Below are 17,691 nucleotides of genomic sequence, written 5' to 3' on the forward strand. Positions count from 1 at the left end.
GAAAGAAGTGGCACTTCTAAATGTGCATCCTGGAAAGACCCTCATACCCAGCACACGTAGACCCATCAGAGGTCCATGTGATGACTCTGAGGGACTCCAAGGTACCACAAGGCTGATGCATTGCATCTATAAAACCTTCACCTTTGTACTACATTGAGATTTAGGGAGTAAGGGGGCAATGGAGCTTATAAAAAGAGTCGTGATATTCCAAGAGAATATCTAAAACACCAGTCCACACATACACATTTTGACTTTCTACCTGAACCTAGGCAAAAATACAGTGAACCAAAGAAACTGGGCCCTAGAACTAAGTAAAACTTACTAATCAGACATGAGTGAGGCAAGCAAATTTAGCCTAACACACAAATATGCAAAATATTCTTTGTTTATACAAATACACTTGGAAACAAAGTGCAATAGAAGATAGATACCTTGTATTAATTCTTACTCAGCTAGACCACCTTGGCTCATAACTACAGTCTTATAGAGGAGAATTGAACTCATGTGAATAACAAGTCTGCAATATGACTTTTCCCAAATAACCAGCAAAAGCTTGGCTAGATCGGGTGCTGGTGGTTCATACCTGTAATCCTAGTTTCTCATGAGGCTGAGATCTGAGGATCGTGGTTCAAAGCCAGCCCAGGAAGGAAAGTCTGTTAGACTCATCTCCAATTAACCAATAGAAAACTGGAAGTGGTGCTGTGGCTCAAGTGCTCACCTTGACCTGAAGAGCTCAGGGACAGAGCCCAGGCCCAGAGGTCAAGCCCCATGACCAACAAGGTTAGAGGCATAACTTAAGTGGGAGAGTGACAAGCAAGCAAGCTGAATCCTTCAGTTCAAACCCTTGTACAAGATAACAAGCAAGCAAACATACCCTCAACATTTTCTTTTCATGAAGGGAAGGAATGGGGTGGTTGTTCCATCAATTCTATCTAGGGAAATCATCAGTGATCTTTCTGGCAATCCTCAAGCTGACAGAACCAGTATCTTCTCTTTTTAGGAGAATCTCTCTCTCTCTCTCTCTCTCTCTCTCTCTCTCTCTCTCTCTCTCTCTCTCTCTCTCTCTCTCTCTCTCTCTCTCTCTCTCTCTCTCTTTTTCTGTGTGTGTTTGTGTGTGTGTGTGTGTATGTGTGTGTGTCCATTGTGGGGCTTGAATTCAGAATCTGGGGACTCTTCCTGAGCATTTTTGCCAATGCTAGCGCTTTACCAATTTTAACCACATTGCCACTTTCAGTTCTGGTGGTTACTTGAAGATAAGCGTCTCATGGACTTTTCCTGCTTGGGCTGGCTTTTGAACCTCAATCCTCAGATCTCTGCATCCTGAGGAGCTAAGATTATAGGACTGAGCAACCTATTCCCAGCTAAGGGAAGTCCCTAACAGGATGGTCATCTGAATCTTATCATTTTCTGTCTGGTGCACAGTTGGACTATAATTTTAGCCATGTATTTACTAATAAGTTGTTTAACCCCTGTGCTTCCATGTGAAAAGTTAAGAGTTAACTGCTCAGAGAAGTTCAGAGTTCAGTGAATTAATACACAGTTCTATAAAGAGCAGATTTTGGCACACAGTAATACTTCAGAAATGCTATTTTTATAACAAAATACAAGTTGTGACAGTTATCCTCACATATTAAAACACATGGGATCATTTCACATTCATCTAAGGAAGCAACATCAAAAAGAAGAGCAGTTGTGATTGTCTGTAAAAAGAAAACATTATTGGTTATATAGTAGCGAATTCATTCATCTAGAATTTCTGTAACTGAGAAGTACACATTGTATATTATTGAAAGCAGCAATGTTACATCACTATTTAGACAAGGCTGAGACCAGCCAGTGTCACTGTCATTTGATATAGTTTTTCCAACTTTCAAAAGGTTGACAAGAGAGAACAAAAACAAGGATTTCTCAGCATGGTTGGCCAACCTGGCTGCTCTACAGGGCAGCACCAGCAGTTCAACCAGATGCTTAGTAACAGCTATGGCCAGTGGAGATTTGTTGACTAGCCCTCATGGAGATTGCCATCTCTTAGAGAGATCAGAGAATCACTTTGTCTTTTATGAATGCTACAGTATCTCCATAAGTATGAAGATTAGAATGATGCTATATTTTATTCTGTTATTCAACCTTATATCACCCAACTATATATAAATGTTCATTGGTTCAGAAAGAATATTATGTGTTCCCAGAGGTATCCAGTTAATGTATTTTCCAACATTCATATAAATGTACATGTCTTTATTTAGGCAAGTCACTGCTTAAGTCGTCATATTAACTATTAATCTTATTTTTCCAACGTATTTTGCAGTTTTTGTTAAGAAAAATAGAAAAAGGAATAGGAACAGGTTGGACTCTCCATTTCGACAGGTCTACTTACTGAGAATCAGCAAGTGGCAACCAACCTTCCCGCAGGAGTGGAGGCTACAAGGAGCTGGATTTGGAGGTGGGTTTTGTGGGGTCTGAGCCAGGGGGCAGAGGTTATCAAAAGCATATTAGGGCAGAGAAAGGTAGGGACTTTCAATCAGCTCACAGTGGAATGTTGAAGGCCAGGCTTGGGTCAGACTGCCCTGCCTGTACATCAAGTGCACACATACCTGGGCTTTGCCTGGTCCATATGTGCCTGAGACAGTAGGGCGGCGGTCATTCCTTCATATTCCATCTTTAGATACATAAGAAGTTTGGGACAAGAGGGGAGAGGTAAGTCTTTCATATAGGGTCTTTGGATAGATAAAAGGATTGGGCTGGAAGAAGAAACCAGGAGTTGTTAGACTCTTCTTTGGAGATTCTTTGTCTGGTCCTATTGGGGATTAATTATCCAAACTGTCCTGTTCGGAATTTATATTCCATTTGGGAGTTTCTAGCAGAGGTATCATCCTAGTCCTGAACTTTCCTTTGTTTTTTTTTTTTTTTGTAGGCCATGGGGCTTTAATTCTAGGCCTAGGTGCTGTCCCTCAGCTCTTCAGCTCAAGGCTACTGCTCTACCACTTGAGCCACAGGCCACTTCTGGCTTTCTGGTGGTTAATTGGAGATAAGAGTCTCAAAGACATTCCTGCCTGAGATGGCTTTGAACTGTGATCATCAGATCTTAGCCTCCTGAGTAACTGGGATGACAGGAGTGAGCCATCAGTGCCCCGCTTTGGTCCTGCACTTCAGATGAGGTCAGGAATGAATTATTCCTGAGAACCTGGAAGGACCCGGGGGTGGGAGGGGTGGGAGGTGAGAGTCCATGGAAGCAACGTGGAGTTATGAGAACAAAGCAGGTTCTCATCAGCTTTGATTAGCAAATTAATTATTTTGATAATCACCAATAATTATGGCCTTTTTACTCTTAGGATAAGTCACACTGATAATATTGATATTTCTATATCTACATAGATATAGATTTTCACAGTGATATTTCTATAGTGCTAACCAGATGCTAGGCACTATGTGTACATTCTCTCCCTTACATATACACACACTCCTTACAACAACACTTTAGCACAAGTACTATATTGTTACCATTTTATAGATGAAGAAAACAGAACCAAAGAAGAAAGATTAAATAACTTGTCCAGTCTGGTGAGTGGTGGAGCTAGAATTGTTACTCACCACTCTGGGTTCATGTCTATGTTCTTTAGACATGCTGCCATGGGCAGGTGAAGAATGAGTAAAAGTTCTAATGGTTTGAAGGTGAGGATGAATGGAAATATAGAGAATAGGAAATCAATACTTGCGAAAGCATGTCAGATGTGAGGACAGTAATAGAGGACAGGTATGTCTGAGATTAAAATTAAGAGAAATGAAGTGAACCCAGGGAAGGCACAGTTAGAGCCAGGGGTCCTGTGGAGGCCAGACCATGTAGGAATGGGCAGGTCAGATCAGAAACTTAAAGAAGAACAGGATTCAGTGAGCAAGAGGGCACAGTAGTCTGAATGCCATTTTGGCATACAAGGTGAGAATGCAAGGAGCCATGTGACAGCCAGATGACTGTGCTGTTGGAGGTAGGGTACAAATCACACAGGGCAGAGGGAAGGATTTAATTTGGGAGAGGTAGTCTCAAAAGGAGTTCCATGGGTGATTCCTAGGCTTCTAGTTTGTGGAAACAACTAAGGAGGCTCAGAGGCTTGTAATGAAAGTAATTTGCTAAGTCCTGGATATGTGGAATACAAGGAATATATGGGATCAGGGGAGGTGTCCAGAAGTATACTGAAGGAAGGACTCAGAGATAAATTCTGGAGATAAACCTGACAGTTTAAGCTACAGGATACATAAGATCCCACAAACAGGCTCTAGAAGAAGAGACGCTGAAGGAAATGGCATTTTAAAAGACCAAGAAGATAAGGATGAGCCTACAACAGAGATACGGAGAGGCAGAAGGTAAACCAGTACAGTAATGTCAGAAGCCAGTGAGAGGACATGTTTAAGAAAGCAATAAAGTACAATGCTTCTGAGAACAAAGAAGACTCATGTTGAAACAACCATTACATCAGGAGACATGGTGACATCTTCCAGAAGGACAAGAGGGCAGGAGTGAAGTGAGGAATGAGGATGGGGTATGGAAATGAAGAAAGAGGGAACACAACTCAGAAAGATGGAAGCATGAGAGAATGGAGTTTCAAGAGAAGGTTCAGCAGATTTCTGAGTGCTAAACACCTGTGGCTCACAACTGTAATCCTAGCTATTCAGCAGGCAGAGATCTGAGAACCACAGTTTGAAGCCAGCGTGGGTACACAAATCCTTCAGACTCTTATCTCCACTTATCCAGGAAAAGCATAACTGGAGGCATGGCTTTAGCTAATGATGCCAGTCGTGAGCAAAAAAGTCAAGTGAGAGTCCCAGCGTTCAAGTCCCAGCGCCAGCATGAGAATGACCATATTTAAATGTTGATTCCAAGACCAGATCTGGGAGAAAGAAGATGAATTCAGAAGAGAAAAGCCGTAACTATGAAGCTTCTATGAATTAGAGAGAGAAAAGATAAAAAACTTGAAGAGCTGTGAGAAGATAGTCTTTTACCAGGAAGGCAGGAAGCTAGGAGGTGAGTGGCTATAAACAGGTTTGTACCTTTGACAGTGAGAAAACTGTGAAGTTCCCATCTGATGACTCCCACCTTTTTTAAGACACAAAGCTGCACAGGGAGAATGAAAGAGGAGGTGTGGGGTGAGAAGGAAAGTGTAGTGTCAGAGTTCTGAGCAGACAAGAAGGTCTAAGCTTTAAAGGTGGTAAAAGTGAAACCCTGAAACAGATTGCTAGGTGGAACTGAGAGCTCATTTCAGAATACTGGGAGTCAAGACATGCAGAGGTTTCAAATGATTACAATGCCTGCCTATGGGTTCAGGTAGGGTGGACAACTGTGAGGAGTCATCGAGCTTGGGTTTGGTTAAGCAAGATCCCACATGAACTCAAAAAGACAAGTGGACTTAAGGTATAAACCTGCTAGATATAGACCAGGCACCTAAGCTACAAGAAGAAAAGCGAGAAAAGAGAGACTTGGCGAGAGTAACAGAAGAAATGAGATGATGGAAAGAGGTGGGCAAAAACAGAATATTTGAATTTAACCCATTAATTTTATGAAAACACGTTAGAAGGGGACACAAGTGGGTCATGCTGCATGTTAGCTCTTCAGAAGACTGAGATCCAGAGGATTGCAGTTTGAAGCCAGCCCAGGCAAAAAGTCGTAGACTCAATCTCCAAAATAACCAGCAGCAACGAAGTGGTGCAGCACTAGATGTCAGCAAGCTGAGCAAGAGCTCAAGGCTCCAATTCAAACCACAGTACCTAAAAAAAAATTAAATCACTCATTAGCAATTGTGTAGACTTTAAGTCAAAGCCCAGCAAAACAAGAACCAGGATATTGGTGCTAGCAAGAGGGGAAGGCTAAGGGAGCAAGGGGAGAAGAGTAGATGAAGGGGGAAGGGTGGAGAATGCAGGCAAGAATCCATACCACAGAATTGAGAAACATTAAGGGAAAGGGTGTTTCAAAAGGGAGTGTGTAAAGATGTTGATGTGGTGACACAAATCATGATGCAGAGTACACATAAATTGCTTTATTAAATTGCAAAACATTCAATACATAACCTAGAATTAATATAAGTAAAGGGAAGGGTGGCTTGGAGGATTGGGGGAGAATGCTGAAAGGATAACATTGATCAAGACACACAATATTCATAAACTGCTCTGTACAAATACCTAAAGATAACAAAAATATTTTTAAAAAGCAAGCAGGGAATGACTATGGTCATAAGGCAAGACACAATGCCATCTACTGTTAGCAAGAAAAAAATGGGAATGTAAGTTTCAGACCCCAAGTAAGTTGACTAAGTTAAAAAAAATTACTCATTAGAAAGCTTGAACTGCATTGCTTCTTATTAATACATTAAGAAGATGTATGAAAAGATTACAATCCAATGAGTAAAGTATGCAAAACACCCTACTTGGCTTGGGACTCCTCATCCAGGGCACCCAGGGTCTCTTCCTCCAAGGTTTCTTTCTTTGGGGCCGTTAACTCCATGCCACTGAACAACAGCAAAAGGCTCTGCAGTGATATGAATGAATTACACCAATGCTTTTACAAACATAAGCTCACAAAAAAACAATGACCTATTTCTTCTTTTTCCAATAAAAGCAGTATTAGGGTTTGAACTTAAGAGCATTGCATTGAAGCAAGATTTTCCTACTTATGCTTTCTGCATAGCTGAGATTATCGATGTATACCCCCAACCTGGCTTGTTGATATTCAGTCTTTTCTCCCAGATAGCCTCAAACCATGATCCTCCCAAGTCTTTAGAGATTACAAGTGGGAGTCACTGAGATCAAGTTTAGTGTCTTATTTCTTAAGGGTTTGCTTTTCAAGGAGTTCTGTACACATATAGCTGCCACACCAAAATGAATTTCTTATCCATATAAATTTCCACAATGTGAAAAGTTCTTTTATAATAGAAATTTCCATAATAAATCTAAAATTAAGAATGGGATATAGGCCAGGCACCAGTGGCTCATGCCTATATTCCTAGCTACTCAGGAGGCTGAAATCAAGAATCACAGTCCAAAGCAAGCCTAGGCAGGAAAGTATGTGAGAGTCTTATCTCCAGTTAATCACCAGAAAATCAGAAATGGAGCTGTGGCTCAAAGTGGTAAAGCACTAGCTTTAGTGCATTAGCTCAAATGGTAGAGCACTGGGCTTACATGACCAGGTCCTGAGTTCAAGCACCATGATCAGCATGAGAGACAGAAAGAGAGACAGAAAAAATGAAAGAGTGAGCATGCCATCAATATTCTTTTTTTCTTTTTTCTTTTTGTCAGTCTTGGGACTTGAACTCAGGGCCTGGCACTTCTCCTGAGCTTCTTTTACTCAAGGCTAGTACTCTATCACTTGAAATACAGTGCCACTTCTGGCCTTTTCTGTTTATGTGATACTAAGTAATCCAACACAGGGCTTCATGCTTGCTAGGAGAGTACTCTAACATTAAGGCACATTCTCAGCCTCAAACATAAATATTCTTAAACTACAAGCATTAAAAATACTCCCAATAAAAATAAGACTATGTTGGGCCTGGCACCACAGAGTGTGGTTGGGGTAAGAGACCAACAAAATGCTGGTGTAGTGTTTACACCTGCCACAAGAACTATACAGACATGGGAGCTATTACATGGCAGGCTGTGGTCAGGCTAGCCTGGGTAAAAAGCTACTTTATTCAAAAAATAATGAAAAAGGATTGGGTACATATCTCAAGTGATTGAGCCTCTGCATGGCTAGTGCAAGGGCCCTGAGTTCAAACCTAGTACTCCCAAGAGGAAGAAAAAGACCACCGAACAAACTCAGAAAATGGCAATAAGGTAGAAATAAATTTTAAAAAAAGGATCACATATGATTATAAATAAGCTGGTAATAACTAATCCAGCAAAACAAGACTTTGAATTAATTTATATTCTATTTCATTTTAATATACCATCTACAGACGAAATACAGCACAACGAAAATTTGAATTTTAATTCACATGACCTCATTCTTTTCCTTTCTGTATTGACATTAATACTACTTGAACATTACATTTTATGAAGGCCCAGACAAAGAAATATTACTTTTAGTAAACTGTTAAAATGTAGAATTGGATGTATGGCTCAAGTGACACAGGCTTGGTCTAACAAGCCAAGCTCAATTCCCAATATTGCTGGGAAAATATTACAGTCATATACAGAATCCAGCATTTTTTTCATCCTAGTGCAGAAAAATAAGTTTTCCATGATGGCTTTTTAAGGTTTTAAAGTACATATAAATTAAGCTGCATTAATAAAATACATCTCAACTTAAATATTGTGTGTTTTAAACACGTAGAAACTGCAATCAGTTTGAAAAGACCCTTACAATTAAAGGATGTACTCTTAAGGAAGGGACCCAAAGGTGGAATGAATGGCTCTGTGCCAGTGAACCTGTAAAATAATATTTATCAACATGAATGACAGTAAATGGCAACAAGTTTTTAATATTTTTTCCATTGTTGATGAAGATGGTGTTGTTTTTTTTTTTCTTTTTGGTCTTTATTTCTTGTTTTTTGTGTGTTTGTTCCTTTAACTGTCTTTGGGGGGTAAGAGGAGGCAAAGAAATGGAAGAACCAAGGGTAAACAAATGCAGCAGTGATACTCAGTAGACACTATCAGGAAAATGAACTGTACAACTATACAATTTGTAGGTAGAGATGGGAGAGGGAAATGGAGAGAGCAAAGGAAGGGGTGAAATTGCCACCAAAGAAATATATTCATTATCTGCTTATGAAATGGTGACCCCTCTGTACATCTCTTTAATAATTAGTAACAGGGATTGGGAAATTAACTAATTGGTAGAGTCCTTGTCTAGCATGCATGAGGCCCTGGGCTCGATTACTCAGCACCACATAAGAAGAAAAAGTTGGAAGTGGTGTTTTGGCTCAAATGGAAGAATACTAGCCTAGAGCTGAATAGCTGAGGGACAGAGCCTAGGCTAAGGGTTCAGGCCCCATGATCAACAAAGAAAAATTACTAACCATTCTTTTAATCTCACAGTTTCTTTTTGCCATAAATTTTGATTAACTTCCACTTTGGTTTTGCTTTTTCTTTTGTTGTACAGGTTCCTGAGTCTTGAGCTCAGGGTCTCTCTCTCTCTCTCTCTCTCTCTCCCCTCTGTCAGCTTTTTCTCTCAAGGCTGGCGCTCTACCACTGGAGGTATACCTTCACTTCCAGCCTTTTTTTTTTTTTTACTGTTTAACTAGAGATCAGAATATCTATCTCAGGTTCATCTGCCTGAGCTGGTTTCAAACTTTAGTTCTCAGATCTCAACCTCCTAAGTAGCTAGGACTATATATTTAAGCAACAAGTCCCTGGCATTTAAAAAAAATATCATAAAAAAGTTATAGTTGTGATATTTCCACATAATGTTACCCTCCCTCTTCTCAAAACAATTTCAACAGGTTTGACAAAATTCTACTTAAACCATATTCATTCTATTTCCCCTTAGTTAGTCAACCCTCTTACTAGTACTCCACCCTAGCCTCTCTCTCTCCCCCAACTTGATATTGATCAACAGCTTTCATGTAATTTTCATATATAGTTACAATGTATTTCAATATTATTCATTCTTTTCCCCTTCCCCTTCTCCTCTTAAATAGACTTGTAGACTCAAATTGTATGTCTGCCCATAATAATAAAAGTAGAATCATGTCTACAAATACATATGATTTTTAGGTCTAGCTTTTATATAGGAGAAAAAAACATATATCTTGTGGGTTTTTTTTTGTTGTTGTTTAGCTTAGCTCATTATGATGTCTTCTAATTATATCCATTTTTCTGAAAGCGACTTGATTTCATTTTCCTTCATGGCTGTGTAACATTCCATGGTGCATCAATACCACTTCTTCTTTATCATTCAAGAAGATTCCAATGCTGGGTGCCGGCGGCTCATGCCTGTAATCCTAGCTACTGAGGAGGCTGAGATCTGAGGATCATGGTTCAAAGCCAGCCAGGCAGGAAATTCCGTGAGACTCTGATCTCCAATAAACCACTAGAAAACCAGAAGTGATGCTGTGGCTCAAGCGGTAGAGCACTTGCCCTAAGCTGAAGAGCTGAGGGACAGCACCCAAGCCCAGAGTTCAAGGCCCACGACTGACCAAAATAAAAAAGAAGATTCCAGCTGTCTGATTCCATTATTTGGCTATTGTACACAATGCTGTAATAAACATGAGTTATTCTGACATCTTTCTGGTATATTGATTTATTCTATTGGCATTTGCCTCATACTAGTATAGTGGAGTCTTTGGGAGGGTTTATTTTTAGGCTGATATCCATAATGATTACACTAGTTTACATTCCCACAAAAAGACAATAAAGATTCCTTTTCTAATACATGTTGCCAGCATTTTCTTGGTGGTTGTCATTCTAACTGAAGTAGATGGAATCTTATTGCAGTTTTAATTTGCATGTTCTTTATTATAACTAAGGCTGTTGGACATTTCCTGATGACTTTATTAGCCATCCCTTTCTTCTTCTTTAAACTATGTAATTACATTATTTGTGGGTTTTTTATGTCTATTTTCAGTCCTCTGTATAGTATGGATATCAATCTTTTATTTGTTGGATAGCTGGCAAAGATTATTCTCTTATTATTTGAGTTGACTCTTGATTCTGGTCACTTCTTTTGCTTTGAAAAACTTAATTTGATACTGTCCCATTAACCCATAAACATTCTCTGGAGTCCTATTCAGAAAATAATTGCCTGTGTTTCATAAGTTTTCTTATATTTTTCTGTAGTAGATTTAAAACTTCAGTTCTCATTTTGAGCTCTCTGTACCTATTGGGGTTTTTGTTTCTGTTTTTGTTTTTAGAAGGTGACGAAAGGCCCATTTTCAGTATCCTAAATGGATGACCCGTTTTCCTAACACCATTTATTGGAGAGTTTTTTTTTTTTCTCCAGTGTGTGTCTTTTGGGTCCTTTGTCAAATATCAGTTGGCTACAGATATGTGCTCTTTTACTTTATGAACAAGATGTTTTTCTTTTCATTTGTATTTGCAGGTCCTGGGCCTGAACTCAGGGCCTAGCTACTGCCCCTGAGGTATTTTTTCCCAAAGCTAGGATTCTACAACTTTAAACACAACTCCATTTCCAGGTTTTTGGTGGTTAGAGATAAGGATCTCACACACTTTCTTTTTTTTTTCTTTTTTATTGTAAAAATAAGGTACAGAGGGGTTAGAATTACATGGGCAAGATAGTGAGTACATTTCTTATCAAGCATTGTAGCTTCCTCCATTGTTTACCCTTCCCATCCCTTCCCAGCCTCCCCCATCCCCCCACCCAATTCTCCACCCCCACCAAAGTTGCAAAGTTTCGACATGACAACTTGTACTTCTCACTGTTGCAACGGGCCCACCTGTATCCTTATTTAAACGACTTGTTTTCCCCTTCCCCCCCACAAATTATACCACATCAAATACATTGAAAGCAGGGGTTATACTGTGGGGGAGATACATACAAAGCAACAAAGAAATAATCTTATGACATTGTCCCATTTGTTAGGAAATGGAAAGACTTGGAAAAAATTTTGCATTGTGAAGGTTAAAATGTGTATATGACTTTAACTAAGTATTACTATTCCACAATAGTTAGAAATTTGTGAATTTCATGTAATCACTTAATCTCAATAAAACCTATTTGAAACATTATTACCCTTTGGACTATATTCTAACAATTCATAATGTGGCGTGATTTTTTTTCCTGTATTTTGATGTCTAGTCCAATTTCCCTAAGGGATTTTGATAGGTTAAAAATAATTTCTTTTTTTTCTCAAAACTATATTAAATGCTAATAAAGAAAATTGGAAAATAATATAATTTTAAATCAGAAAAAAGATTTCTGTTTTAAAATTGTTTTGGATTTCGTTAGAGGGTAAAAAACCAATGTAGAGAATTTATTTGGAATAGTCTTTTATATGAAAAACAAAATTAATCATCAGTACTTTGGCATTTCTTTTCAAAAAAAGAAAATTGTAAATGGGATGGGCAGGGAAATCAATAAGACTCTTATCTCTCAAAAGCCAGAAGTGAAGACATACATGGTTCAAGTAAAGTGCTAGCCTTAAGCACAAAAGCTCAGGGTCAGTACCCAGGCCCTAAGTTCAAGCCCCAAACCCTGCACACACAAAAATATCTTACTCTAAGACTTATGTATAAACTATCATCACCAAAATTAGTCACAAACAAAACCAAAATGAATGCCACAAACCATGTCTTCCTAACACCACTCTTGGAAGCCCCACAAATGGCACAGCCACTTCTACATACACACATGTAGATATTATGTGTGTATGTATATATATTCCTCAGGCATGCAAGGCAAGTGCTCTACCACTGAGCCACCTTCCCCCCCCAAAAAAATTAACAAGTTGAAGCTGGGAACTGGTGGCTCATTCCTGTAGTCCTAGCTACTTATAAGGCTGGGATCTGAAGATCACAGTTCAAAGCCAACCTGGGCATAAATGTTACATTATCTCCTAGAAAACCAGAAGTGGAGCTGTGGCTTCAAGTGGTAGAGCAGTAGCCTTAAGCAAAAAGAAAAAGCTAAGAGACAGAACCAGGCCTTGGATTCAAGCTCTAGAACTGGCACCTAAATAAATATAGTTAACAAACTGAAAAATTAAAAGATTTGCTTTAGATTTTCTATTTGTAACCGATAAGCGTTTGAGTTTTACTATTATAGTATCACCATTCAACTACAGAATTACTTCAGTGCTTATTCTATCTTCTTTCTGCTACCCCACTTTTAACTATATCGATTAAACTTGCTTTATAGTAAAGTCACTTCCATCATTTCTGTATGTAGATGGAAAAGTGTTAAATAGAATTGGCTACTTATTAGGATAATAATAAATATCCTGAAAACATTGCATTCTCTCTCTAAATTTCCAAAGACCAAAGCTAATAGTGACAGACATTTTCCCCCAGAAATCAGTTGAAAGAGGTCAAGAGTGCAATTGAATCCACCTTGCTTTTCCATGCTGGAACAGCAGTTTGAAGTAGGTGATGCAAACCTTACATTTCACCAGACCTTTCCAATTAAAGGCTGGTATAAGGATTTTGATCAATGATCTAAACACAAGCCTAGAGAAGAAAAAGAATACAGTAAATTTTCTAGCAAGAGTTCTCATAAAATAGATTCATTTTGGCTCAAAGTGTTTCCTAGGCTCTGAAAGCTGAGGAAAGCAAGCTGAAACAACCTCTGATGGTTCAAGAATATACTGAGCAAAGGTCCCCTCGAAGGTTTGTGTACAGATTTGGACAGTGGTTACATTAAAACCTCCATTTCCATTGGGCAAGCTTCTGATTTCCACATTTGGAGGATTAATGTTTCCGGTGTATGTCAAAAAGCATATTCTGAAGTGCTCGACATTTCTTTATTCTAAGCATTCATTCAATATCCAGACTAAATTTAAAATGTTTGAGTATAGAAAAACACAGACCTTCATAACAGGGCTAACAGGAATTTGTGAAGATCTTTAACACTCATTATAAATAATTTTAGTACAGTAACTACATGAATGGAAATTAATAATGTGCTTGCTGCTATTATGCACTTGAAAAAGAACTACAATGATATTCTAACTATAAAATTAACTCAAGATTTTTAAATATAGATCTCAAAAGCCAGATTGCCTAGACTCTAAATGAACAGATAAATTGGTAAGTGCACTGGATTACAATGTCAAGCAGGAAGTAAAACTGCATCCCAGTTTTATATCACTTAAGTTTTGAAAAAAGCAACAGCACTATGCATTTATGTAATTAAATTTGTGCATATAAATTCACATTGCTGACAGCAGGAAAAATAAAGTGTCTTCATCCAATGTCATACAGGTTTAAAATTTCCAACTCAGGGTAGGACTGAAGTTCATTGGTAAAGTCCTCTGGCTTGGCTTGCTTGAGGCCCATGTTTGATCCACAATATGATAAGAAAAAACATGACAAAAATATAATTTTAAATTATAAAACAGTGAAAAGTCAGATTATTAGCAGTACTAGCTGCAGTATCACACTCTTCTAAAGGACACAACATTTTCATTTGTTTAAAAAAAATGAAGCTAGACATGAAGTCATGATGGCACACAATTCTAATCTCAGCTATGTAGGAAGCATAGGGAGAAATCTATGTCTGAAAAATAATGAGGCCCTCAGTTCCAAATATTACAGCCAAAAATACATAGATAAGTAAATAAATGGAGAAGGTTTGCCTCGTTTAACTTTGTATTTGTCTAATTTGAGAAAAAGTAAGGTGAAAAGTTTATTATCTCATTTGTTTAAATAAGGTCATCCACTTACTGACATATGGAATAGCATTTGGTTTTCAGCATATTTATTTTACTGACTTCTGATTCTCAAGTAGCAAATCAACTTTACACAGATAAAGGCAGATTGGTGATTTGCACAAGTCAAGGTGCCAGTTCTTAAAATTTTCTGATAGGGCTGGAACTCACACTTTGTGTGTGTGTCTGCACACACACACATGTTTGTGTGCATGCTCAGGCCTGAGCTCTGTATCTCAAGACTTCAGGCTCAGGGTTGGCACTCCACCATTGAACCACAGCCTCACCATGGTTAACTGGAGGTAGGAGTCTCCTGGACTTTACTGCCAGGCTGTATTCAAACCTAGATTCCATCTCAGCCTCCAGAGGACCTAGGTGAAGAAGCATGAGACTCTGCTTCCCAGAAGCAGTGCACAAGTATTGACCAAGCCAGGAACAGGCCAAATAAGCTCTGCTAATGATGACAACTACACATATAACATCACTACTCATAATAGTGACAACTACAAACCTGACCTCAATACTCAGAACAGTAACAATTATACACCTAACCTGAATACCCAGAACAGTAAAAAGAGCAACAACTACACACCTAACCTCAACACTCAGAACAATCAGAACAGGGTGAACTGCACACCTAACCTCACTACTATGAACAATGCCAACTACATACCTAACCTCAGTACTCAGAACATTCACAACCACATATCTAACCTCAACACTCAGAACAGTCAGAACAGTGACAACACACATAACCTCAATACTCAGAGCAGTGAGAACAGTGACAACTGCACACCTCACATCAATACTCAGGACAGTGACAAATAAACCACTTAACCTCAACACTCACAACAGTGAGAACCACACACCTAACCTCAGTACTCAGAATGGTGACAACTATATATCTAACCTCAGCACTCAGAATGGTGATAACTACACACCTAACCTCAACATTCACAACAGTGACAACCACACACCTGACCTCAGTACTCAGAATGGTGACAACTACATACCTAACCTCAGTACTCAGAACGGTGATAACTACACACCTAACCTCAATACTCAGAATAGTGACAACAGCACAAATAACTTCAGTACTCAGAACAGTGACAACCACACACCTAACCTCAGTACTCAAAACAATGACAACTGCACACCTAAACTCAACATTAAGAACAGTGATAACCACACACCTAACCTCAATACTCAGAATAGTGACAACCACACACCTAACCTTAGTACTCAGAATAGTGACAACTACACATCTAACCACAGTACTCAGAAAAGTGACAACTACACACCTAACTTAAATATTCAGGACAGTGCCAACACACAGCTAATGTAAATACTCAGAAAAGTGACAATTGCATATCTAACCTCAGTACTCAGAACAGTGACTACATACCTAAGCTCAATACTCAGATTAGTGACAAGTGCACACCTAACCTCGGTATTCAGAACAGTGACAACTACACACCTAAGATCAGTACTCAGAACAGTGAAAACTGCACACCTAACCTCAATACTCAGATCATTGACAACCACACTGCTAACTTCAATACTCAGAACACACAACAGCACACCATACCGCATCATTCAGAAGAGTGACAACTACATACTTAACCTCAGTACTAAGAACAGTGACAACTACACACCTAACCTCAATACTCAGAAGAGTGACAACTACACACCTAACCTCAACACTCATAAAAGTGACAACCACACACCTAACCTCAATAATCAGAAGAAGTACAACTGCACACCTAACATCAATATTCAGAAGAGTCAGAATAGTGGCAAATGCACACCTAACCTCATTACTAAGAACTGCAACAACTACTCATATAACCTCAATACTCAGAACAGTGACAACTACACACCTAATCTCAACACTCAGAACAGTGACGACTGCACACCTAATTTCAATACTCAGAATAGTGACAGCTACACACCTAACCTCAGTACTAAGAACAGTGCCAACTATACACTAAACCACAACATTCAGAACAGTGACAAATGCACACCTAAAATCAATTCTCAAAACAGTGACAACCACATACCTAACCTCAGTACTCAGAATAGTGACAACTTCCACATAACCTCAGTACTCAGAACAGTGACAACTGCACACCTAACCACAATACTCAGAACAGTGATAACTACACACTTAACCTCAACACTCAGAAAAGTGACAGCAGCTCACCTAACCTTAATACTCCTAACACTGACACCAAACACCTAACTTCAACACTCAGAACAGTGACAACTTCACATCTAACCTCAATATTCAGAAGAGTGACAAAGACACACCGAACCTCAACACTCCGAACAGTGACAACTGCACATCTAACCTCAGTACTCAGAACAGTGACAAACACATACCTATCTTCAACACTCAGAACAGTCTGAAGAGTGACTACTGCATACCTCACCTCAATACTCAGAACAGTGACAACCTTACAACTAGCCTCAATACTCATAACAGTGACAACCACACACCTAATGTAAACACTGAGAACAGTCTGAACAGTGACAACGGCACACCTAACCTCCATACTCAGGACAGTGACAACTATACACTTAACCTCAACACTAACAACAGCAACAACTGCACATCAAACCTCAGTACTCACAACAGTGACAACTGGACACCTCACCTCAACACCCAGAACCCTGACAACCGCATACCTAACCTTAATATTCATAACATTGGCAACCACACACCTAATTTCAACATTCATTGCAGTGACAACTACACATCTAACCTCAGTAATCACAACAGTGATAACCACAGACCTAACCTCAACACTCAGAACAGTTTGAGCAATGAGTACTGCACACCTCACCTCACTACTCAAAACAGTAACAACTAACCTCAACACTCACAAAAGTGACAACTACACATGTAACCTCATGACAATAGCACACCTCACTCAGCAATCGGGAAGAAGGGGGAGGCAGGTGCAGGCGCCATAGGCCAGGGCTGGTAAGGTAGAAGTGCTTTCTGAGGCGCCCTTCCCCTTCCTGCACCAGGCTGTGGTCTGATGAGGCAGGAGACATCTAGAAGCTTCGAGGTAAAAGGGTTAGGAATGCCCTTTTAGAGCAATCAGGGGTGATTCAGGACTGCAAGTGTTGCCAGGCCAGCACCAGCTGGAGAACTGCCCATGTCCTCTGCCTCTCGCCTCCTGCACCCTTCATGTCCCCGCGCCACACCCTCCACTTTTCCCCCTTTCCAGGTCACCCCCTTCCCTTTTTGCCGGTCCCCTTCCACACTGTGCACTGGCTGGGATGGTGGTGACGGCAGCACCAGCCCGCTCTGGACTTGTGCACAGGCCCCATGACCCCCGAACTTTGCCTAACTCCAGGGCCACCTGAGGCGCAATCTTCGCGG

At 39.6% G+C, this 17,691-nt stretch overlaps 1 protein-coding gene across 1 annotated transcript; it reads left to right on the plus strand.

Annotated features, from left to right (window-relative positions):
* The first annotated feature begins 3,722 nt into the window (after positions 1-3,722).
* Positions 3,723-17,173, plus strand: LOC138819622 (GATA zinc finger domain-containing protein 14-like). The gene is made up of 5 exons (XM_070011109.1): positions 3,723-3,754; positions 14,705-15,072; positions 15,119-15,641; positions 15,867-16,404; positions 16,556-17,173. Exons 1-5 carry the CDS (start codon positions 3,723-3,725, stop codon positions 17,171-17,173), a joined length of 2,079 nt encoding a protein of 692 aa, XP_069867210.1.
* The last annotated feature ends 518 nt before the right edge of the window (positions 17,174-17,691 follow it).

The sequence above is a fragment of the Dipodomys merriami genome, unplaced genomic scaffold (genome assembly GCF_024711535.1).
Source record: "Dipodomys merriami isolate MVZ:Mamm:240054 unplaced genomic scaffold, mDipMer1.0.p SCAF_800, whole genome shotgun sequence".
Classification (NCBI taxonomy): domain Eukaryota; kingdom Metazoa; phylum Chordata; class Mammalia; order Rodentia; family Heteromyidae; genus Dipodomys; species Dipodomys merriami.

Excerpts from the sequence above, each read along its gene's own strand:
- LOC138819622 (XM_070011109.1), top strand. The coding sequence starts at position 3,723 with ATGTCAGATGTGAGGACAGTAATAGAGGACAG. Across the intron at positions 15,642-15,866 it reads AGTGCCAACACACAGCTAAT|AACACACAACAGCACACCAT; the intron begins GTAAATACTCAG and ends TTCAATACTCAG. Across the intron at positions 16,405-16,555 it reads ACAACTTCCACATAACCTCA|AACAGTGACAACTTCACATC; the intron begins GTACTCAGAACA and ends TTCAACACTCAG.